A 24,313-nucleotide genomic window follows, 5' to 3' on the forward strand; every position below is an offset into this window, starting at 1 on the left:
AAAAATTTGGAAATCTGTGAAATGTAATTCTAATGCTCCTCTCAGTATAAAAACCAGGTATTTTAGAACTCTTTATGATAATGGTTATTTTCAATCATATATACTGGCATTTTTCAAACTCTGTCTTAAACACCATTACATAAAATGCTCTGAGTGCCAAATAAGTTTGGAAGACTCTGCTTATTCTATTTTTCATAATTGGAGATCCAAAGGTCAAAAACAAGTTTTGAGAAGTTAGTCAGTAAAGAAAACTGTTTAACCTTTTTCTTTTAACCTAGTGTTTCCCCAAAACTTATTCTGTCCTGAAGATTTTTACATGTAATTCCAATTCATACCACAAGGTCTTTATTTGCTGGAACATATCTTGGGGAAAACTATAAATCTGTATGCCATCTATAACTTAAGAGGAATTACTTTCATGAAGTAAAATAGCACAGTGCTTACCTAGATACTTTTTGGATAACAAAATCATTATTCTTCATTGTTACCTTAAGATGTAAAAATAATCTTAAACCCAGAGTTATCTTAAAGACACTTGAACATTTTCACATAAAAGATGTTATACTGAATATTTCCATCTAATAGGGATTGAAAAAGCCAAAATATAATAATATTCCTCTTCAATTACAAACTTTATTTCTCAGAAACATGATAGCAAAGAAGAAACAAACCTTGGTCGGCGTTTAAAAAGTTTGTAGAGTATATCCACCTGATGACTGGGAATTTCAGAGAATTCTTTTTTGAAGCTGCGATCCAAAACCTAAGGACAGACATATCATTGCTGGGATTGCAACTCTGTTGTCTTTTCTTTGTTGAATATGCTATTCAAAATATAGGGTTGTATCACTTTGATTTTTTAAATCTATGAAAATTTGGGGGTGCCTGATGGCTCAGTTAGTTAAGCATACAACTTCAGCTCAGGTCATGATCTCGCAGTTTATGGGTTTCAGCCCCACATCAGGCTCTGTGCTGACAGCTCAGAGCCTGGAGCCTGCATCGGATTCTGTGTCTCCCTCTCTCTCTGCCCCTCCCCTGCTCAGACTCTGTCTCTCTGTCTCTTGAAAATAAGTAAACATGAAAAAAAATTTTTTTAATCTATGAAAATTTGGTGTATAAAGTAGATTTGTTAAAGTGAGGGTGACCACTCACTATGCAAGGATTGCTCAAAGATTTATTTTGAATCAGAAGTACCTCAGTGAATTATAAATACTACTTCATGTAAAGTTCTAGAAATCATTCAGAACTAAAATTTCACAAAATAATATTTACCAGTAAAACATGCAAGGTATTCTACTCTATTCTGTTCTATTCTTTATGTTTTTCTATCCTGTTCTTTTCCATTACAAAACCACTGGTCAGGGGCGCCTGGGTGGCTCAGTCAGTTAGGCATCTGTCTCTTGAGTTCATGACCAACTGACGGGGACTGCAACTTAAAGTTTCAGAAGCTCTAAAGTCTGATGATCTCTCTCTCTTTTTTTTTTTCGTACAAGAACATGTTTAAACCAGAGATATTTTATAAGTGATTATCAGAAATATACAATGGCACAGAATGAAGTTCACTGAGAATTACAGTAGGAGAAAAATCTATGAGGAAATTAAGTTACATCCCCTTTAAACTTCCCCAAATCTAGGCAGCAACTCTACTACATTGGTAAGTGGGTAAGAGAATGGCTCTCACTTTGTCTTCTGCCAACAGGTTGTCATAGTGTTCCTTGTACGCATCAAGGTCTTCTTTGGCTTTCTGGATGGCCTCTGAAGTCTGGTTCTGTAATAACATCAAGAATAGGCAATTGGAATTCAGTTTTTCAGGATAAACAAAAATATTGGGGATATTAAAAGTAACAAGAAATTTCCTAGTAAAAGTTAAATGTGTCAGTGGAATATCCATTACAGATAAGATTTGTAGAAGAAAGTAAATCAGTTGGAGATTTTGAAATAACAAACATCTAATCACCTGTTTCTAAGTATAGCCAGGCCTGCATGTGAGTGTGTTAAGTGACTTAAGGAGGTATGGATGATGGAATAGCACAGTCTTGAGATTCACATGGATCTGGCTTCTGAGAGACTGAATATGCAAACAGACAATGGCCAGACTATATATACAAATAGGTCTCTGATCCACAATCCCTGTAGCAACTAGCCAGGAAGCTAAACCATATCCTCAGCAGCGATCAACCTCACTGCCAGGACTTGGTCAGTAACTTTCAACTTTCCTTTGCCGCCATTTTCAGTTTAGGACTAAACAGGGAAAGACAAATATGCTCCCCAAATTAATCACATAGGTTGCCTGTCTTCTAATTAACTTGCTGCTGACTTCTCCATGCAACAACTTCTAATCAGGGTGCTCTAAAGCTTTCTCATCCCCCCACCTGCTTTTGAGTATTTGCCAAACACAAGAAATGGAGGCTGAGCTCTTACTATACCAAGCTCTGAATGAATAGTTTGCTTAGTTTATCTAGATGGTCTTCATTTATTTCCACAGTTCCAATTCCTTCTATGTTACATTCTAATGGGTAACTTAGGCATGTTACCAGCTCTCCTCAACTATGAAAGAAATCCAGTACACTGCAGGGTTGTTATGAGGAGGGTTGCATTTAGAAGGTGCTTTATAGGGGTGTCTGGGTGGCTCAGTCAGTGAAGCCTCCGACTTTGGGTCAGGTCATGATCTCACATTCATGAGTTTGAGCCCTACGTCGGGCTCTGTGTTGACAGCTCAGAGCCTAAAGTTTGCTTTGGATTCTGTGTCTCCCTCTCTCTCTCTGCCCCTCCCCTGCTTGCACTCTGTCTCTCTCTCTCAAAAATAAATAAATATTTTTTAAAAATTTAGAAGATGCTTTACATATGATATTTAATAGACTATTAGCAAAAACTAAGTTCATATGTCATATATGATACCTTAAATTATACATAAATGTCCTGTATTGATACTAATAAAAGCTGGTGTCTTCTGAAAATTATTATGTGACAAGCATTTTGCATTGTCTCATTAATAAAACATATCTACTCATGCCCCTATTTATCAGAGTTTTTCAGAAAATGACAGCTTTTCATTCTATAAGCTAACCTGTTACTTACATGTTTAGTATAACACAGGGTTCCAAATGATCCAGAGAAAACAATACTCCCAGAGAAGAGCTTGCAAATAGCTTAAAAGGGTCTATATCTCATCCAAAGTCCCACAGCCAGTCAGTAGTTAGAAGTGGATCCTTCCGACCATGAAGCTCTATTGTCTCATTTTATAAATCATGTCATATGAAAGTTACACAGTTCTTTGACTAAATGGTTACAGATGTGGAATCACATAACTTCATGAAGAGACTAGAGCGGGCGCTTTCACTGGACCCTGAAGCAACGTCCCTGACACACAGCTGAGAGGGAGGCGCAAGGAGGGAAGGGTTGAGGTGTGTGACCTCTTGTTGTACTCAGGGGGTCAGATTCTGTTCTTACTTTCTCCTCCTGCTTCCTTATAAGGTAGTTGTTTAGGAATGCTTCTCTGGAACTTATTTCTTCATCCAACAGCAAAGAAAAAACAAGGTTATTTATTTTCAATTCCTCCTGTAGAAATATTTTAAAAGGTGGGGAAGATGATTACTACTTCTATTTGAGAACTGATTTTCTACTGAGGGCCACAGACTTGGCACTCATCAAGCAGCTTTATGACATATAAATAAGAGAAATTCTTTTTAAGAAAAAGGGAATATTGACAGTTGTACTAACTACTTAGTTATTTCACCTTTTCCATCTTCTCACTGTAAGGTGAAATATATATACACAGAAAGAATACACAAAACAATGTACAGTTTGAGTTGTTATAAAGGTAAAACACCTTTGCAATCACCACACAGTTCAAGAAATAGAGCTGCCAGTTTTCAGGAAGTACGTGAGATGAATAATACTGATGAACTCACTGGAAGTATGCAGTTAGCAAAACTCAGATTAGGTAAAACTACAAATAACTGTGAGGAAAGGAAAGGGATGGAAGGGAATCTGTGGATTATAAGAGATTTTTTTCACGTGACAATTTTTTAAATGACACTTTTTTTCCATCAGTTTTTAGATAATGAATTGGTTGTTATCCTCTGAAGGTGAACAATAGGCATTTTTCTTTTTAAAATACCACAAACTCGTGAATTTAAACAACTTTGGTGGGTTTCAGTTCATTGCAATGATAATCATTATTGAATTTTAAATTATTCTCTTTAGGGGAGCTTTTAAAATTGGCTCCTGAGCCCTTTGGATATCACCTGGTAGTCTTTGATAGTTTCCTCATTATTTAGCATGAAAAGATGTTCTAAACATATCTTTTAAAAATAATAGCTTTATTAATATATATTTCATACAATTCACTCATTTCTTGTTAAGTCAAGTTTCATCCATGTTGTAGCATGTCTGAGTACTTGTCATTGCCAAATAATATTCCATTATATGGATAAACCATATTTTTACCTGTATGTAGTTGTTGGACATTTGGATTGTTTCTACTTTTTGGCCATTATGACCAATGCTGTTCTTATGACTAGTGCTGGAACATTCATTCCCAATTCCCCCCCCCCCCAATCCAACTACCATATACACACTCCCTCCCTGTGGGGCCAGTGTTTATGTTCACTGTCTGTGGCCATGCCTCCCCAGGAGCAGTCACTCTCTCAAGGCTACAGGTCTTGCTGATAGTGGTAGTAGTTTCCTTTCCTTGCTTCTCTAGATTTAGAGATGTTATTGGCTTCCCACTGTTTCTAGTCTCTTCACCATTCCTTGCTGTTTCCCTTAACCCTGCCCATACTTCAGTAAAGAGTCCCTGCATTAAACTCTCTTCACTGTAACTCCTTCAGTGTACCATTCCTGTTGGGACCCTAAGGATAGAGACATCCTCCTGGAGGTTCCCTTATCTTCCTTCATCTTTTTTGGTTGACCCTCTTGCCCTCAGAGACACAGATAAAATTTAAAGATCTTGTATTTCTCAAAATATCATTATTCTCCTCTTAACACTCAAATGATAGTTTGGGCAGTATAGAATCTAATGCGAGGAACAATTTTCCCTTAGAATTTATAGGCTTCACCCCTTGACCTTCTTGTTTCTAGTTACTGCATACTTCATTTATATTCTTACTGCTGAATCAAATTAAGCCAGGTTTTTCATTGGATCTTTCGGGGCAGGTGGATTACTCATTCATTTAACATATAGCATGAACCCAACCCTTTGCTAGTTGCTGGAGATACAGGAATGAACAAGATAGACTTCATGGAACTTGTAGTTTTTGGAGCATTAAAAAGTAATTTCATATAGATTAAAATTCAGTTGCAATAAGCAATAGAAAGTAAAAGAAGAGAGCATATACCAGGATGCTCTAACCTAATCTAAGGAACTGACTTGTAAATTGGAACCTGACAGATGAGTAGATACAGGTCAGAGCTGGGAGGAATGGGCACACTGGTGTGCTCAAGGCACCAAAGAAGGGAGTGTGGCCAGTGAGGGGGAGAGTTGCAGAGGTGAGGCTGGAGCAGGAACCAGACCCACATGAGCAGGAAGGGTGTTGGTCTTTTTCCTAAGAACAAAGAGAGGCTCCGGAGGCTCCTTAAAACAAAAGTCATGGGGCCTCTGGGTGGCTCAGCTGGATAAGCATCTGACTTAGGCTCAGGTCATAACCTCATGGTTAGTGAATTCGAGCCCTGTGTCTTGTTCTGCACTGACAGTTTGGGGCCTGCTTTGCATTCTCTGTCTTCCCTTCTCTCTCTGGCCGTGTTCTGCTCCTGCTCTCTCCAGCTCTCAAAAATAAATAAATAAACATTAAAAGAAAAGGTCCTGTAAGTAAAGATTTATTTACCTGGTTGACAACTATCTCTGCCTTTACCCTCCTTTCAAAGAGTCTTTTCAAATATTCGTCAAAATTCTGTGTGCTTTCTTGAATGGAATTTTGAATTTTCTTCATTTCTGCTTCTAATGACTGAAAGGAAATCAACAGCAAAGTTAATGTTTAGGAACATCAAATGCTGCAAGGAAGTGGTGTTCACATTTTGCTGCCAGGGACAGGTAGGCGGAGGGCCTTCTGAAGTGCTCTGGGCCTTCCACTCTCTTCAACCAGAGATGTTCCCCTTGGATCTGTTTAATATACTGTGAGTACGAGATATTTGCTTTAAAAAGATTACACTGGAGAAAAAAAGAAAAGAAATAACTGGTCATCGCTAATGATGCAGGCAGAGATAAGGCCCAGTTAAACAAATTACAACAAATCTTTCTGGAAAATTCTAAGTCAATATAAGACAGAGATTTCTAGGCACACAATATGACCCTTAAAAATCTTGAATTTTTTTAAAGGCATGATATATCTTCATGGAATTTTTTAGATTTTAAGGAAATAAGGAGTGAGTATATAGATAAAGAGGTAGAGACAGAGAAAGACTTAGAACTAAGCAACTGTAGGTAAAAAGAAAGCTATAAAATTATATATATTTTTTTCATGGAAAATATCAGTTTGGTGAATTTATTTACTTTTCAAAATATAATTTGTTGTCAAGTTAGCTAACATACAGTGTATACAGTGCGCTGTTTTGGGAGCAGTTTCCTGTGATTCATCACTTACATATAACACCCAGTCCTCACCTCAACAAGTGCCCTCAATATTTTTTATGTTTACTTATTTATTTTGAGAGAGAGAGCGAGAGCATGCAAGAGGGAGTGAGTAGGGAGGGGGCAGAGAGAGAGAAGGAGAGACAGAATCCCAAGCAGACTCCATGCTGTCACCACAGAGTCTGACGCAGGGCACAGTCTCACGAACTGTGAGATCATGACCTGAGCCAAAAATCCAGATTCAGGCGTTTAACTGACTGAGCTACCCAGGCGCTCCTAAAATTATATTTTTAAAGAAAACAGTATCTGTAGTTCAATCCTAGACATAACATTACAAATAATATTTATCTTTAAATGTTTTTGTAACTTAAAATTTTTTGATATAACTTTGTTTACAGAAAAATTACAAGAATAGTACAAAGAATCCCCCATATACTTTTTACCAAATTAATCAAATGCTAATATTCTGCCCCATTTGTTTCATCACTTGCTCAGTCCCTTTCTCTCTCTTTCTCTCTCCCTATCGCTATCTTTTCCTCAACCATTTGAGAATAAGCTGCAGACACTCAAATACAGGTGAGTCATTTTGGGGACTGTCATTCAGTTCAGGTCTGTCTGATGTTTTCTCATGTGCAGACCAGATTACACCTTTCTAGCAGGAACACCACATAAGTCATGTCGCACCCTCCTCAGGACACTGCATGAGGAGACACGATGTTGGTTTGTTTCATTACTGGTGATGTTAACTGGGCAAGTACTGTCTGTATTGTACAGTTACTGTTTCTCCATTTGTAATCAGTTTGTGGGAAGATACTTAGAAACAATGTAAAAATCTTGCTCCTTATCAAACTTTAATCCACCAATTTTAGCATCCACTGATAATTCTTACTTGAATAAATTATTACTATGATGGTAATAATACATTATTTTAAGTCTACCTTAAAAAGCTAAGTTCTATCTATGCTGGTTTGTTGAAGTGAGAGACTAATTCTGGGAAGGTGATGGAGACAGTTTAGCAAGATGCATAGAGGCCCTTGACATGAGGAAAAACACCACCCAAATTAAGCTAATGAAGCAATGAGGATATATTAAAAAAAAAAACCAAATACAGGAAAAGCACACGTCAGGGCCAGTTTGCTTATCATAATTTATGACACATTCATTGGAATGGAAAGATCCCACGGATTATGGGCCCATGGCTGTATATGAAGGCCATGTATCCCTGGACAATGGAAACACCATCACATGGCAAACGGTGAAAGGTTCAGCCTGCCAAGACCAGACAGGCCAAGGGTCCCACCCCACCCCTCTCTCTGGACAGAAGGGAACTTTTTCGAATGTCAGAATGACCTTTAGCTCTGTGTGTCAAATGCTCCACATTCTTTTCACTGCAGGCCCTTCTCATGTGCTCTTCCATCTGTCTGATCTCGTTTCCCTGCTCTTCAACCTGTCATTTTTTTCTCATTCTTCTACTGTGAGCACAAAAGCCACTTTCTCCAGTAAGCCTGCCTTGGGGTCCCATCTTGGGTACTATCTTGAGCCTTAGAAGCAAAGCCTGAAACAGGATTCCAGTGGATGTGCTTTTTGGAGACAGTGCTTTTTCAGAGACAACTGTAAAATGGAAGGAAGGGAAGCAGCAAGGAAGGGGTGGAAGCTGAGCAACGATGTGCCCTTAGGTCAAGGAAGCTAGACTTTTGCATCCCCAAGTCATCAGTCAATCATAGGCTGTTCTGCATAACCTTGTGTGGTACAACAAGGATGCCCCCTTGATGAGCCAAGGGCAAGGTGCCAGAGGTCTGGGGTCTGGGCCTTTATCCACAGCATTCATAGCAGTGAAGGAATGAGCCTGTAAAGGGGACCTGGTGAACAGCAGTGATCCTAATCTAAGTGTCTCTGTGTTTACTGTCATAGATGGCACCTGGACTTGTCTGTGCTGATTTATCACATTGTAGCTAAATAACTATTTTGTGAATGTCCAATTAACATGTAACTCCCTCCCCTGCGAGACAGTAAGCACTGTGAGCAGCAAAAGCTGTGTCTATCTAGTCAGCAAGCGTCCCCTGGGATCTGACCCAGCGCCCAGCCCACAGTGGGAAGCAAAGGGAGTATTTGTTAAAGAATTGGGTGTCACTTTTCTTCAAACATCCTTGGGAAAATCTAATTTTAACTAAAAATGTCTGCATCGATGCTGAGAAATGAGAAGCAGGGAGATGGGAGGTGGGAGACGAAAGAGGAGGGTGCTGATGAACAGTGCAGAATCCATGAGACCAAGAATTTCCCCAGCCCTGGACAAACACGTGGCCTGCAACGTAACACGGTATTGTTGTAGTTGGCCAGACGATAGGCTCTTGAGGGTGAAGGCGGTAGCCTTTCATCTGTGAATCCCCAGGCCCTAGGATTGTGCCTGGCACATAATAAGTATCCATAAATTTATCCATTTACTCAATTAATATTTATTGAGTGCTTCTTGCAGGTCAAGCATAGTTCTCAAAACTTGGAATATAGTAAAAAGCAAAACAAACCAGCCCTTTCCCCTCACAGTACACTCTAGTGGGAGAGGCGGGTAACGCATACACGAGTGCAGGGGAAGTAGGCCAGGTGGGGACAAGCACCATGAAGAACACCGGAGCGGGGGGCGGGGAAAGAGTGGGACTAATGGGGAGGAAGTCTGCCATGTTATGTAGGGAGATGAGCTGATGGCTGAGTATAGACCCAAAAGAGTTGAGAGAGCAAGCCATGTGGCTAAAAGGGGCAAGAGCAGCCCAGGCAATGGCCACAGCATGGCAAGTTTCCATGGCAAGAATGAGCCATGGGTGTGGGAGTCAAGAGCTCGCTGGGGATCTTTGAGGAGCATCGAGGAGGTCTGTGGAGCTGGTGCAGTAGACACACTTAAAAACAGGGAGAGTGGTGGGAGAGAAAACAGCAAGGGTACACATCGGGGCAGGGGGAGAGCAGAGAAATGGATGCCATAAATCAGGTAAGAGAAGATGCTGTTTGGATTACTTGGGAATTGTCAAGGTGCACAAAAAGGAGCCCCTGGCAAATCATAAAGAAGGGACTTGAGGTGCAGTGTCAGGCAGTGCTGCTTCTGGGGAGAAGGAGGCAGAGTGGAAGAGGGAGGTGTCTCCTGGAGACTTGGGATGAAAGGAAAGAAGGAAGGCAGGCGTAAAGATTAAGAGTTCCGCAGAAACAAAGAGAATCATGAAATCAGAAGACACACTGGCCTCTTCCCCCTGAAGTAAGAATAGCCCTACATGAAGAACTTTATATCAAATTGATATGACAATGTCCACACAGAAGGGAAAAAGAGGATTCATCCAAATAAATTCTGAATATAATGTGCAGGTGGTCCACCCTCAGTGGGATATTACCTAAGAACAAAAAGAGGTGCAAGGAAATCTTAAAACCTACCAAGAAGTTTTGCCTTTTGTAGAGGTATTTTATGCATATTGTAGGACTGTGCAAATACATTTATATTTGGGGAATTAAAGTTTGTGCTGAGAAAGGACAAATATTTTCCTAAATACTAAATTAGGAAAAGAGAGAAGAGAAGAAGAACCCGATGTGCTCACAGCTCAGAGCCTGGAGCCTTCTTTGGATTCTGTGTGTCCTTCTCTCCCTGTCCCTTCCCCCCACTCACACCCTCTCTCTCTCTCAAAAATGAAAAAATGTTAAAAAATTAAAAAAAAAGAAACTGGAGGTAATAGTATAAAGTTTTGATATCATATATACATATATATAATACAGGAGAAAAATATAAAAAAGGATGTGGCAATATTACAAATTGGAGGGTATAGGTATGTGATACGGGTATACTAGATATATGGTATATGGGTGTACTATTAATATAGGCATATGGTATATAGAGATGGTACTACTCATGTAACATTTCTGTAAATTTGAATAATTCTAAAATAAAAATTGGCAAAAAAATAATCTGGTGTTAGGAAAATTGGTGGAGGCATAAAACGAAATAAGATTTTCCATGAACTGATAATTGTTGAAGCTGGATGGGGGGGTCATTATACTATTCTCTCTCCTCTTTCACATATTTGATATTTTCCATAATACAAAGGCTTTTCTAAAAGATCAAGAGAAGAGAAACTGGAGACAATTAACACAGGTTTTTCTAGAGGGGGTTGAGGAGATACTGAGCAGTGCATTGAGAGGAAAGTGGGGTCCAGAGAACTATTTTTTCCTTTTAACTTATTTTGAAGTATATTCAGACTAACCCAAAAGTCACAAAGATCATAGAATTCCAGAATCCTCTTCAAAGGATTCTTTTTTCTTTTTCTTTTCTAAAATATGACAGATGTATCCATTGTATAATATTATATCACGTGTCTATGCCAAAGGGGAAAACTGATGCAGGAAAAAGGGACAAACTGTGGGCATAATGACGTTGAATGGTAAGATGGTATAGGATCAGGTGTACAAATGAAGGACCAACTTGGGCAGATGGAAAGCCATTTCATCTGTAAGAAACAGAAAGGCAAGAAGAGTCTATGGATTCTAATGCAGGTAGAGGATAGATGTGGTGGTGGAAGAGTAAGGGAAATCTCTTCTAGTTGCTTCTCTCCTCCAAGTGAAATAGAAAATAAGGTAAGAGTGCATTGAAGGGGTCAGGTGTTGGAAGTTTGAAGACAGGGAAGAATGTGTGAAGTGGTCCTCTAGGATCTTGCTACTTAAAGCACAGTCCTCCGACCAGCAGCAGCTGTACCACCAGGTTACTTGTTAGAAAGCTCAGGATCTCCCATTTCCTCAGAATGATAGATTTGAATCTGCATTTTTGACAAGATCCCCCAGGTGATGTGGACTAAGCTAGGAGAAAATTGGAATAGTGTCAGTGAACAGCTCTAAGGACCCAATAAAGATTAAGGCCATTAGAGGGAAACCAGTCAGTAGGTGTAGGTACAGAGAAGGCCAAGTACTGGCCTTCATCAAGGCTGGCTTTTACCCATTGAGTATGACCAAGGAGCAGGGAGGTAAGGATGTAGGCAGTAGACTAATTTCACAATACAAGACCATGCAACAAATGCCACCACCTTAGGCATCTCTAATCCCCAACACCTTGAAATTTTTACTGCATTTAAGATTTCTCATTTTGGCTTTTTGGTAAATCCTACCTTAGGATGAAATGTTAGGGCACTGTTAGAGGACTGCCATGAATAAAAGCGGGAACAGGTTAACAATAAGTTTAAAGAAGTTGTTCATGAGATACAGCCACTATAAAGCTGACAAACTGTCCTGCCTCAAATGATGGCATGGTTTTACTTTCTTCACAGAGGAATAAATATTTTTTATTTGGTTGTATACCATCAGCTTTTATATCTCTATTATAATTGTAAGCAATTTTAATGTTGGAATGTTTCTTGGTGACACAAGGAGATAAAAATAGGAGAACTGCATTGCAGGTATCTCAAATTAGAACTGTAAAGTATTTGCTATGTGATTATGTCATTATTTTGTCAAGTCCTTTCCTTGAGATTGAAAGCAAATCAAGCAACAATATTACTGAACCGAAACAGATGTAGAAGATAGAGAGCAGTGCCTAGAATGTACTATAATAGATGTTCACTAAACATTTGAAGAATGAGTGTAAGGCCAAATGAATTGTAATAATGTGGGAAATGTTGAAATCAATAAGAACTTTTTAAAAAAAACAGTCATTGCAATACGTTCTTTTTGTTTGAAGTTGTGTTAACTCTAAGTTTATCTCTATCCACTTTCCCAAAGTCTCTTGAGAATTTAAGCTGAAACATTATCCTGAAGGTAATAAAGGTACTGAGGGAATAAAAAATACTCAATTTGAAAGATACTGAAGTGAATCCTTGGTGGGGTACATTAATTCTTTGTTCTTCTGACCTTTCTATACTTATCTTTTTCTTCATTTAACTCTTTAACTTTCTTTTCATACTCTTTAAATTGTTTTCTCTCTTCTTCAGACCATACAGCATCAGGTTTTGCCATGAAAGCAGGTTGAGGAATCACCTGAAGATATAAAGGAAAGGATATACTGTGGCTCAAACATAAATTTAGCAGCACAGTGAAAGTTTAGTGTTACCATTACAGTTTAAATAAAGAGCCCTAGGGCACCTGGTGGCTCTGTTGGTTGAGCATCTGACTCTTGATTTTAGCTCTGGTCATGATCCCAGGGTCGTGGGATTGAGCCTCACGTTGGGATCTATGCTGAGCATGAAGCCTGCTTGGGATATTCTCTCTCTCTCTCTCTCTTTCTGCTTCTCCCCTGCTTGAGTGCATGCACACGCACATGCTTGCTTGCTCTCAAATTAAACTAAATTAGAAAAAAACAGACACCTTTAAAGAGATATAGTTCTTCACATTGGCAAGACAATGACCTAATACTTTAATGAAAGGATATGAAAAAATGTTACAGCTATTTTTCTGTGACATGAGGGAGAGTGGGCAATTTGGGATGTACACAGATTGTTAAGTGACAGGTTTGGAGATACATGTTTATATCTTCATAGCTAGAACTTCATCTGAATTTCAGGGACACCTATGGTAGGTGTCAAATGGAATGTCTCCTGGTATATCCAGAGAATTATGGGTGCAGTGTTATCCCTGCCTTCTATAGAGATCAGCTATTTTGTTCTTTTGTTTGCTTTGTCATCTGGGAAGGCAAGCCTGGGGTTTCAAATTTCTTTGCCTGATGTGGTTTGTTTATGAGGTACTGAATATTTGCAGCTGTAGAATATCTAAGACTTGGGTTAATATAAACAAGAATGATTAAATTTAAGTATCCCTCTCTACTCCATTCCACCTTCCATAAGAATGTCTAGAAATCTCACCATTTTCAAAATATCTTCCTTCTTGACTTCCAGAACTCCTCCCATCATGTCCATCAGGGCTCGGTTCCTTGCGTCAGAGGCCTGGAAAAGAGCCGGGGTCAAGGAGGGCAGCTGAGACAGAGATCTGGGCCTCTGGTGGCACCAGAGGTGGCCTCCCACCTAATGTTAGAATGACTGCATTTAGAATTGCGGAGGGTAGCAAGTGGCATGGAGGGAAGAGAAGAAGGCCGCAGAGATTCCAGTGATCTCTGACCATGAAAATTGCCTTGATATGTTTCTACAGTAGAATACAAGACTATTGAACCAGATTAGGAACAAGAATCCCTAAAGGAAAGGGGGTCTTAGAGTATGTTTGAGCCAAATTGCATACTTGTGCCAGAAGCCGTTGCTCCATTTCACGGGTCGCAGCCAATTCTGTTTTGGCTTTTTGCCATGGATTAACAAATCTGTGAACTGTAACCTGAAAGAGAAAATGGAGTTTCCTGCTGTTATTCTTACAAAATTCAAACCAAACCTTCCTTTCACACACCAGGGAAGAGGTTAGAAGGTACCAGGAGGATAAAGGAACCATCCAGATTTCACAACCTATTTCCTATCTTGGAACAAAGATGAGATCTAGAATGAGAGGCTTGAGAGAATTGATCGTTCCTTCTCTATTAGCTCTCAGTGCTGTTCTCTGCCACTAAAGGGATTATAACGGGGATCTGATTTAGAGGAGGGGGGCAGGAGGAGGGTTCAGAGAAGTGTCCTCTAAGCTAAATCCTACAGGATGGGGGTTCTGAGAGGCCAACAGCTTGGAGCATTCAAGGAGACGTGGGAATGCAAGGGCTGCTAGCCCAAAGCAAGGTAGTGAGAACAGCTGAAGAGGAAGGGGCCGGGGTGGGTGTCGGGAGCTGCCGGAGAAGAAGAGATGTACCTTACACCAGAAGAGCTGCCAGAAGAAGAGATATGTGCCTTGACCTTGCAAGATCAACAGCCCGCAGAGCAGAGCTGTATTGTTACTTCCAGCTCAGCAGAACTGCGTCATCACTCCCAGCTCAACAAAGCTATGTTATCGATTTCCCAGGCTCAGGGCCTGTAGACTGGGCCTTCCTATCAGTTTCCCAGGCACTGTGCTATGCTGAAACTGCAAGTTTTAGTTTCTCTCTTATCCTTGCCCTTGTTTCTTAGCAACTGACTTACGTCAAGTTGCCCGTTTTCTGCCTTTAAAAGATGTGTGTGTTCTCTCAATAAACGAGGCTTGATCAGAGACTTGTCTTGCCTCCATTCTCTGTGCCCCCTGCCCCCCAATTCTCTCTCCCTCCCTCAGGACCTGCGTCGACCAACCTGCATGGCGGGTCAGGTGGGCAGTCAGGAAAGGCCATGTTACCTGAAGTGAAATGAGCGACCACTGCAGGGGTTGAAGCAGGGGAGGGACACAATAAGTTTGGCTTGTAACAAGCTACTCTCCTGATATAGAAGGGATTATAGAAGAGGTTAATTATCCACATACAGAGACTGCCCACAGCAGGACCTTGGTGAGAGCAGCACACTGAGGTCCTTGCTATCACCATTCTCCAGAGTCTTTGCTTACATGGCAAGAGTCTGGTTCTGGAAGAAATGACATCCTTAAACAAGTACAGTGGACCTCAGAGGTAAGGATGTGCTCTGAAGGATAATGGTTTGTGTTTGGACTCCAACTCTGCTACTTACTAGCTCTGTAACTGTGGTCAAACTACTTAACCTCTCTGTGCCTCACTTTCCTCACCTGTAAAAAGGAGGTAATATTAGTACCTTACCATATAAGGTCTTATAATGATAAATTAGTCTCGATCTATTTAAGGCACTTAAAATGGCATGTGACTTTTAACAGGGGCTGTATAAGTATTATTTCTAAACAACACTATTACCTTTTGTCCCAAAGTAATCAGCTGATTTCATATGGGCAAGGATTTTTTTTTTAGTATTTTCTAGCATTTCTTACTTTTTAGAAATAAAATATAGTCATATTTTAATTGTTTACTTGTAACCATTTCGGTCCAAACACCTTTTAAGAAGGCTGACCAGTGAGCCCTGTTCCTCTGATCATTGCCTTAATGACCCAGATAATTCCTGGAGCTTCATCAGCCTCTCCCCCACAGGGTGACCCAACCTTCTTTGGTACAGGCACTGGACCTATGCTGGGTCAGGAACCTCTTCCTAGGCAAATGTGGAATTGGGACTAAGAGATTCTAGTTGAGATCAGTTGTTTTCCTGAGTGAGGAGGAATAAAGAAGCTGCTAGAGGAAGTGAAACTCAGAGAGAAGTGAGCTAAGAGATAAAGAAAAGGTACTTCTTGACTCCCCGCAAGGTTCCAGCCTTTTGTCCCTGCTTCTTTCTAAGCGTGGTGTCCAAGTCTTCCTTGGATTCCATAGGATTTGCAAAAGAAATTCTCATTATTGATGAAGCAATGTCTACTTTTTTTTTTCTTGTGACTAAGACTGCTACCTACTTCCAGTAGTGTGCACAAGAAAATGAATAATAATGTGGGGGAATGTTGTGAGAAAGAAGGGAAGGGATAACACAGCTAACTAGTACCTCTTTGTCTTCTACAACAAGGGTTCTCTCTGGCTTCTCACAATCATCAAATTCTGGTTGCCAGACCACTTCTTCTAAGTCCAGATCTGAAATAATTTCTTGAATCCTTTCATTTCTTTCCTTCACTCGTGCAATTTCAAACTCTTTTTGTTTATATGCAGCATCAAACTCATTGTTGAAAACAGTTTTCACCTTATAAATGACATCCTGAAATAGCAATATGATACTGAGCACACATCAACATGTTATATGGTAACATGATTGCACGTTTTTACTTTCCAGCCAAAGTCAATTTACAAATTGTAAGTTAATCATTCTTTAAAAAATTTTTTTATTTATTAAAAATGTTTTTAATGTTTTATTTATTTCTGAGAGAGAAAGAGAGACAGAATTCTAGCAGGGGAGGGGTGGAGAGAGAGGAAGACACAGAATTGGAAGCAGGCTCCAGGCTCTAAGCTGTCAGCACAGAGCCCAACTTGGGGCTCAAACCCATGAACCATAAGATCATGACCTGAGCCAAAGTCAGATGCTCAACCAACTGAGTTACCCAGTTGTCCCAGTAAGTTAATCATTTTAAAAGACAGTATATTTAGTCATTTCTTGGTTGAATAATCCACAGTGGCAGTGGTAGGATTAAGGCAGTGGTGTAACTGTTATACCATACTCTACTTCCTGAAATGTAAGCAGTAACTCAATGTATAGGTATGTTGATAAATGCTCAAGTAGACGATGGGTACTGGGAGACTCTGGGCTATTCTCCCAACTTTTGTATATGTTCTAAGAAAAATCCATACTAAAATGTTTAAAAAGCAATATGTGATATTTATATTGTGAAATGTCTTTTCTTTGAAACCTTGTTTGGGGGCAGATGTGGTAAGGAAAGGATGGCCTATAGAGGTTGTTCAGAGAATTTCCCAGAAGAGCACAACCACACACAATATTCTCTCCCTGTATGGTCATGTCATTCTCAGGCAGGAAGGGGAGCTAAGCTGACTAGCTGGATCAGTCCACTGCCAAGGTGGAAGTGGGTCCAAATGGACTGTCCCCACCCCTGCTGGTGAGAAGAACGATGGTCAACTCAAAGTAGCCTTTGTTTTGCCATCAGAATTCAATCGGTATATCTATCCTACTGAAGATGAAACTATCAAAGCAGGTGGAAAAATGATCTTAACAGCTAAAACCAGAATTTCTCTTGGGCTGAAATTAACCTTCTTGTAGGAAAATGCCTTAATAAAACAGCAGAAAGGTGAGACACTGAGGGCACAGGTCAGTAGAAGCTGACCAACAAAAGAGATAATTAAACAATTTTGGGTACAAATGCATAAGAATTACAGGGGTTGGAGGAAGAGAAGAAAAAAAATAGGAAGACAGAGTAGAATATCATGGTAGGAGGCTGGAACTCAAATTGCAGATATGGCTGGGGGACTTGTAGGAATAGAAATGACCATCATTAAATTTCAAACTATCCACACTGGTGCAATCTCCAGCATCAAATTGCCCTTTGGTAGGTATATACAGATGTGTTCTGAGACTGACTGGTTTGGTAGAAAGTAAGGAGTAAAAGTTTAGAGCTTGTGGGATACTGTACTTTATTCCTGAGTTCCAGAAGAGGAAAACCTTAGAGAGGGAATTGTGTTACCCCAGGTTAAAGGGATAGATAGATAAGCAATCACATCTTGATCTTACAAGGAGGTTCTCTAATGGACACCTGAGTTACCTAGAAGATGGCATTAAAAGACTTGTTTTACTTTTGAGACTACTGAAGATCTAAGTAGAAGAATAGTTTGTCTGTGGTATCAGCCAGTGTAGGGTGTTGTTCAGAAAACCTGTTATCAGAGAACCCAGTCCAAATAGATGAAAGCAATGCTTGTAATACAAGTTCTGTTTGAAGAACATGGACACACTAGCCATCTGGATATTTCTCTATGTACTTTAAAGACCTCTTTTGATTGGCATTATATTTCTTAAAAAAGTTTTTCTTGTTCATTTATTTTTGAGAGAGAGAAAAAGAGACAGAACACAAGTGGGGAAGGGGCAGAGAGAAAGGGAATCTGAAGCAGGCTCCAGGTTCCAAGCCATCAGCACAGAGCCTGATGCGGAGCTGGAACTCATAAACTGTGAGATGATGACCTGAGCCAAAGTCAGACAGTTAACTGACTGAGCCACCAAGCACCCCGGCATTAGATATCAATTTGAACCTTTGCAAGACACCTCATGGGGAGTTTTAGAGATTTTGGAGGATAAGGAAAAATTCACCTACTTTCAGTAATATAATTTGGTCAATTTTCTCCTCTCTGGTATGAAGTTCAAATTGGCTTGATAACAGAGAAGGATGTACCCCAAAATCAGTACTCAGACTGCCAAGCAAATAATTGGGCAAGTTGCTATTTTTTACTGCCACGTCGTCCTCTTCCTCTTCTTCATCCTCCTCTTCATGATGCTTTTTAACTGAGGTAATTGCAGACCGAGCCTCTACAATTTGCTTCCGTAGCTAAATATAGAAAACAATGACACAGAAGTTATGTGATAACAAGAATTCTTGAAAGGCCAATTTTGTGACAACTTAATTTTTTTTAGTCATCTTAGATGTCAAATTGTCTTGCCAACAACTGAATTCAAAGTGATGGGTAGATCCTGAAGCTGATGCAGAAGAGGGTTAAGCCTTGAAAGCTGATAAATTGTGGGTAAGTAAGAAGAGTGAACATTGTCCTTGATAGTATGTAGTATTTACATTTCTGTCAGGATGACAGCTGCTTGCAAATATCTTGAGTCATTTTTGGCACCTAAACAAAAACTATACCTTCTCTTCATATTTACAAAGGCACTTATTCCCATAGGACTGGCGAGTGTAGGTTAAGAAGAATTAAGTATGCCTTCATTTTACATTTCAGAAAAAGAATGGATGCCAGGTTCTGGCTCTCACTGCACTGACAGGGCCATGTGTTTTTAGTAGTCTGATAGAGACTGTGGCTTGAAAACAAACAAAAAGCTGGAATTGCTCTGGGAAAACCACAATGCTACCAAAGTAGATACTACTGCATCTTTGGCCAATTACTTAAAAATATAATCTCTCCTTATAAGAGACAATAAAAAAAGCAGGGTGGATGAAGACAACTTCTGACCAGAACAAGAACAAAACCCCAAATCTCATTTTTAAAAAAGTATATCCTCTATTTAAGAGCTATCCAGTACTGTATAGGAATATAGGCTTTTTGACTTATTGTGTGGATTTAGCTCTTATATTTATTAGAATATAGTCTACAAATTAACAGGGAATGAAAATATAAACAAGATCTGAACTTATCTTAAATTGTATCCTAACTCAGATCCATATGGTGACCCTAAAATAAAACACATGACTTATATAAACACATATATATTTAAAATTGTACTTTAAGACACTCCGCTTCAATCTTCCTTTGCTGCACAACTCTCTTCAATTCTTTCAACTCTTCATTCGTGCGTTCTTTCATTGGGAAGTTCTCAACCACGTAAGGCATGTGAAAGCACTTGGAAAAAAAAAACCAGGATAAAATAAATTAATTGTATGTATAGGTATATATAAAATAATTAATTTGTGTGTATAATTGTATACACACAACTGGAGTGAGAGATGTTATCCCTGATTAAAATTAATTCAAGGTTATCTTCATGAGTGAAATTGACAGTAGAAGCTTTCTTTAAAATAAGACAACATAGGGTGCCTGAGTGGTTTAGTGGCCAACTCTTGATCTCAGGGTTCCTAAGATCCAGCTTCACATGGGGCTCTGTGCTGACAGCTCAGAGACCGCTTGGGATTCTGTCTCCCTCTTGCTCTGTACTTCCCCTGATTGCATTCTCATTCTCTCTCTCTCTAAAAATAAACATTAAAAAAAATACAACAATGTAGATCATTAGTATTGGTGTAAACCTTGGGTAGAAATACTATGCTTCAATGAAGGATTTATTTCTAAGCAGTGGTTCTCAAACAGGAGTGATTTTGCTTACTCTGTCCCCCTCCTCCCCAGCCCCCCAGGGACATTTAGCAATGTCTGGAGCTACATTTGATTTTCACTAGTGGGAGTTTTGGATGCTACTGGGGCCTACTAGAGAAAGGCCAAAGCATCCTATAATTCATAGGACAGCCTCTATAACACAGAATTATCTAGCCCCAAATGTGCCACTCTTGGGAAATCCTGTTTAACAGCAATACTCAGCCACAAATATGTAGGGTGATCATATATTTCGTTACCCAAATGAGGGAGTATATTTGATATGAGAAGAGTGTTCTTAATAGTTACTCTAGGACCACAGGGATAAACTGGGACTTTCGGTCACCCTACACAAAGAGGGAGATTGTGTTGGGAGGAATCTCAATGAAAAAGCACAAAAACCAGAACTTTAGGAGGTGCAGGTAGAACTGTGGACAATATTATGTCTAGTTTTCCATCGGTGTGGAACGTGAGTGAAGTAGCCTTTTGAAACAGATTGGTAATAAGACCGGATGCAGGTAGCTCATAGAGGGAAGGCAGAAAATCTTCAGAGCTGCTGGTTTGGAGGAGCACAGGGACCAAGCAGAGATGGAAGAACGAGACGAGAGAAAGTGGTGCGGCCAGGTGGAATCTGGAAGGGCAAGGCATGCTCTTTTCTATGCATGCATTTTCTTAGAATTATTTAAAATATTTTTCTGCCATGAGACTATCAATGAGAATTCTCATTGGCTAAGGTGTTGTGCCTGGAGTTCTATCCGTTACCTTAAGAGCTCGACCTTTCACAGCCATCGCATTCCAGCATTCTTCTTTAATAATATCAGCCAAATAGGCCTTGGCTAGGTTATGCATCTCCACATCCTTTCTTATCTTGAAGAACATAGATGAAGGGGAAAAAATACACATGACAAGGTGGCCTCTTAAAAAAAAGAATATGAACCGTAAATTCACTAATCAGTTGTGCCTACACATTTAATGGTAGCATTGGAACATCTTTCCCCAACATTCTGAGCTGCCCTGTGCTCAGATGCCCTTTGGGAGGAACACTTTCCTGTCTCAAGAGCCTTTCCTAGAGTTTAGTCTGGAAGCTTAGAATTCCTTTCCTTGAGGACCAGGGCATCAACACAAATACTTCGAAAGGTGGGTAGGTCCTAAATGTGAGCCAGGAAGGTGTGAGGATGTGTGCATGGTCACGGTGGGCTGGAGAGCTAAAATGCACACTATCACAGAACTGGCAGGTTGGTACAGAGCTGGAAAGCAAACCCACTGTTCCGAGTCTTCCTGTTTTATTAGAGAAGCTTGAAAATGTGTATTTTTAATGAAACAACCAGGTATCTAAATGCTGCCTTACTTCTTTTCAATGCATAATTGAAGGACCAGTGTGTGACCTCTGTCTTGGGGTCACTTAATTCTTCTATTTTTTATATCCACCATAAGTAAATGCTCGATTATTCTTGGGGATCATATGTTTGATCTTTTCTCATTTAGAAACATACCCTAACTCAATTAGTTTTATCTGCTTAAGTCAGACAGCTGCGTAACACTTAAGTGATTAAATATTCTTGTTTTAATGGAATTTGCTAAAAGATCTAACATGAGAGTGAGGACCAACAATCTTTAGTCCTTAGGATCCTCTTCAGAACCTCTTTTGCATTTAGCTGTGTTGGCAGAATTATCAGCAAACTAGCTAAGAATAACATCCCCCAGATTAGAATATGTCTTGTTCATTCATTTGTGTTTATTTTATTCATTGTGTGATCAAAGGCTTTGTTTAATTTGCATTTTATTTCTTTCCTATCCACTGAGTTAATGGCTAATACAATTTTAAATTATTTTTTGCTTACATAAACAGCTGTTTGGACCTATCAGTTGTCCGAACCTGCCTGATTCCCAGCCCACCCCATTCTATACTCCCCACTGCTGAGGCTATTTGATCAACCCCTCCAGACTCAGTCCCTAATTCCATGTCCAGGTTGTCATTACTGGGCTTTGGTCTTTTCCCTATTGTGGAGATCTTGGATGGGGCTAACTAGCAGCCTGTTCCCTTCAGGACTGGGATCCCTGACTGGTAGGTAGCACTAACTTTTCCCAGGGACTCGTATTCTGTTCCCAAACGTGTTGAAAGCCTCCTGGGTTTATGATGCCATCTGCTAACACTCTTCTGTGCTGGATCATCTGGTTCCACTATCACATCTAATCTGGGGCCAATCTTTCTTCAAAGCCCAGAGCTAAAAAAAAAAAAAAAAAGTAATACTACTGGGGAAATGAGCATGTGAAGAGCCTTTCTCTGCACCAAAGATGGCCTCAAAGAATCAAGGAGGCTTCTGGAGGAATATGCAGGAATTTGATAAGCAGCAAGGATCATCTGGAGCAGAGGCATGGGGTGAGGGGCAATCAAGGTGGGCTCCTCAGTGATCTGCAGGTCAGCAGACCAGAGGGGCAAGTTCGTGGGGCCGAGTGGTCACACATTAGCTTGGAGAGAGAAGCAACAATGAGGATGGGGTAGGCACCTGACCCAAACACATTACAGAGAGGCCGAGTAATTCTAGGTCCATATCCTTAGTTTCCTCAAGTCAGGGAAACAAAAAAAAACCCTACCTTTTTTGGATGGTTGCAGCCATCAAAATAAATAACATCCCAAAAGCCCCTAAATTAGTGTCTCTTTGTTATAATAAGAAATTGGGATCATTTCTAACAGGGTTCTATTGAGTGTAAGAAAAGCCCAATTCTTTACAATGATGTACAAGGTCTTCAGAGGTGGTCTCTGCCCCCACCTCATTCCAGGAAGCTCTCTCCTTCCACTGTGCTACTGCTTTTCTGGCCGTGTTGTTCCTGGAGTAATCCAAGCCATTTCTGTCTCAGGGCCTCTGTTCATGCTGCTTCTTTTGCCTGACATTCTCTTCCCCCAGCTCTTTGCATAGCTAGCTCCTTCTCTCTTTTTGTTCCTTTTAAAGTAGTCTTCTTTGGGGTGTCTGGGTGGCTCAGTCGGTTAAGCGTCCAGCTTCAGCTCAGGTCATGATCCCACAATTCATGGGTTCGAGCTCCGTGTTGGCTCTGTGCTGACAGCTAGCTCGGAGCCTGGAGCCTGCTTCGGATTCTGTGTCTCCCTCTCTCTCTGACCCTCCCCTGCTTGTGCTGGCTCTCTCTGTCTCTCAAAAATAAATAAAAAACGTTAATTAAAAAGAAATTTAAAGTGGTCTTCTTTGACCACAGAAGCAGATGGCCCATATCTATCACAGATTTGCTTCCATTGTACAATATAGAGAGATTTGTGTATGGTCTGTCTTCTCCACTAGATTAGTGCCATGTGGGCAGGACCTATCTCTCATAGGCACTGTATTCCTGGCACCAACAATAGTGCCTGGCACTTAGCAGGTGTTCAATACATGTTGCAGAAAGAAAGAAGGGATGAATGCATGAATGGATGAATTTTACCTCTTTGATTCAGTCTGTGAGGTTCTCTTGGTCTTGATTCTGTTATCCAATACATTTCCTCTCATTCCCAGCCTTACATAATTCACTAATTTGACAAATATGCCTTATTTCTGTATCTTTACCCCAGTCATAACAGGAGAGGGTCCTAGAGCACATGATTGGAAACCTCCCTCCTAGAGGCATCAAATTATCAGCCTCTTTTTGCTATAGTTGTTTAACCAACTATAATCCACTCAAATGTCGTTACATACAGCAACATTTTCTTCTCTTCTTCAGAAAGAAAGTTTTTTATACTTGCACACTCAAAAAATTAAATGTACTGTGCAGATGGAGAAAGAGGTCGCTTAAGAACATTCTGTGTAGGGGCACCTGAATGGCTAAGTCAATTGAGTGCTCAACTCTTGATTTTGGCTCAGGTCATGATCTCATGGTCTGTGGGATTGAGCCTTGCACTGGGCTCCACACTGACAGCATAGGGTCTGCTTGGGATTCTCTGTCTCCCTCTCTCTCCTCAGCTGCTCCCTTGCTCATGCATGCTTGCTTGCTCTCTCTTTTTCAAAATAAATAAGTAAAAACTTAAAAAAAAAAAAAGAGAACATTCTCTGTAAAACACAATTAGGACTTTTACCTAAAATAAAACCCATATGAGTAAACAATGAAATGTGATACAAAGAGATGCAAAGGCTGTATTAATAGAAGTAGAGTATCTAGAAAAATGGAGGTTTCAGTTTATGCTCTTTTCTAAACTGGACAAAAAAGAATTGGAATTCTTTTGTGGATGCCATACTTAAATATAATGAAATCAGAGGAAAAATGCATAACATACGATGAAGCTATTGAAGCTACATCATATGACGGCCATAGGAGATGGGACAGCTAGCTTAGACAAGATACAGAGGGAACACGGTAAGTGCTAATCTTCTCTGTTTTCAGAGTGGCCACTGAGTAGATGATGCTCATAGGGTGGAAGAATCATT

The 24,313-nt window shown here is 40.0% G+C and overlaps 1 protein-coding gene across 1 annotated transcript in view; it reads right to left on the reverse strand.

Annotated features, from left to right (window-relative positions):
• CFAP43 (cilia and flagella associated protein 43) overlaps nt 1-24,313 on the reverse strand; it is a 111,501-nt gene that overhangs the window by 13,517 nt on the left and 73,671 nt on the right. The window contains exons 21-31 of the mRNA XM_029932533.1: nt 20,667-20,771; nt 19,326-19,442; nt 18,194-18,424; nt 15,934-16,140; nt 13,748-13,837; nt 13,378-13,458; nt 12,431-12,556; nt 5,823-5,942; nt 3,448-3,555; nt 1,679-1,765; nt 672-760 (exon numbers count right to left, since the gene is read on the reverse strand). Coding sequence (XP_029788393.1) covers nt 672-760; nt 1,679-1,765; nt 3,448-3,555; nt 5,823-5,942; nt 12,431-12,556; nt 13,378-13,458; nt 13,748-13,837; nt 15,934-16,140; nt 18,194-18,424; nt 19,326-19,442; nt 20,667-20,771 — 1,361 coding nt within the window. The remainder of the gene's footprint in view (nt 1-671; nt 761-1,678; nt 1,766-3,447; nt 3,556-5,822; nt 5,943-12,430; nt 12,557-13,377; nt 13,459-13,747; nt 13,838-15,933; nt 16,141-18,193; nt 18,425-19,325; nt 19,443-20,666; nt 20,772-24,313) is intronic.

Source organism: Suricata suricatta, chromosome 2 (assembly GCF_006229205.1).
Source record: "Suricata suricatta isolate VVHF042 chromosome 2, meerkat_22Aug2017_6uvM2_HiC, whole genome shotgun sequence".
NCBI lineage: Eukaryota > Metazoa > Chordata > Mammalia > Carnivora > Herpestidae > Suricata > Suricata suricatta.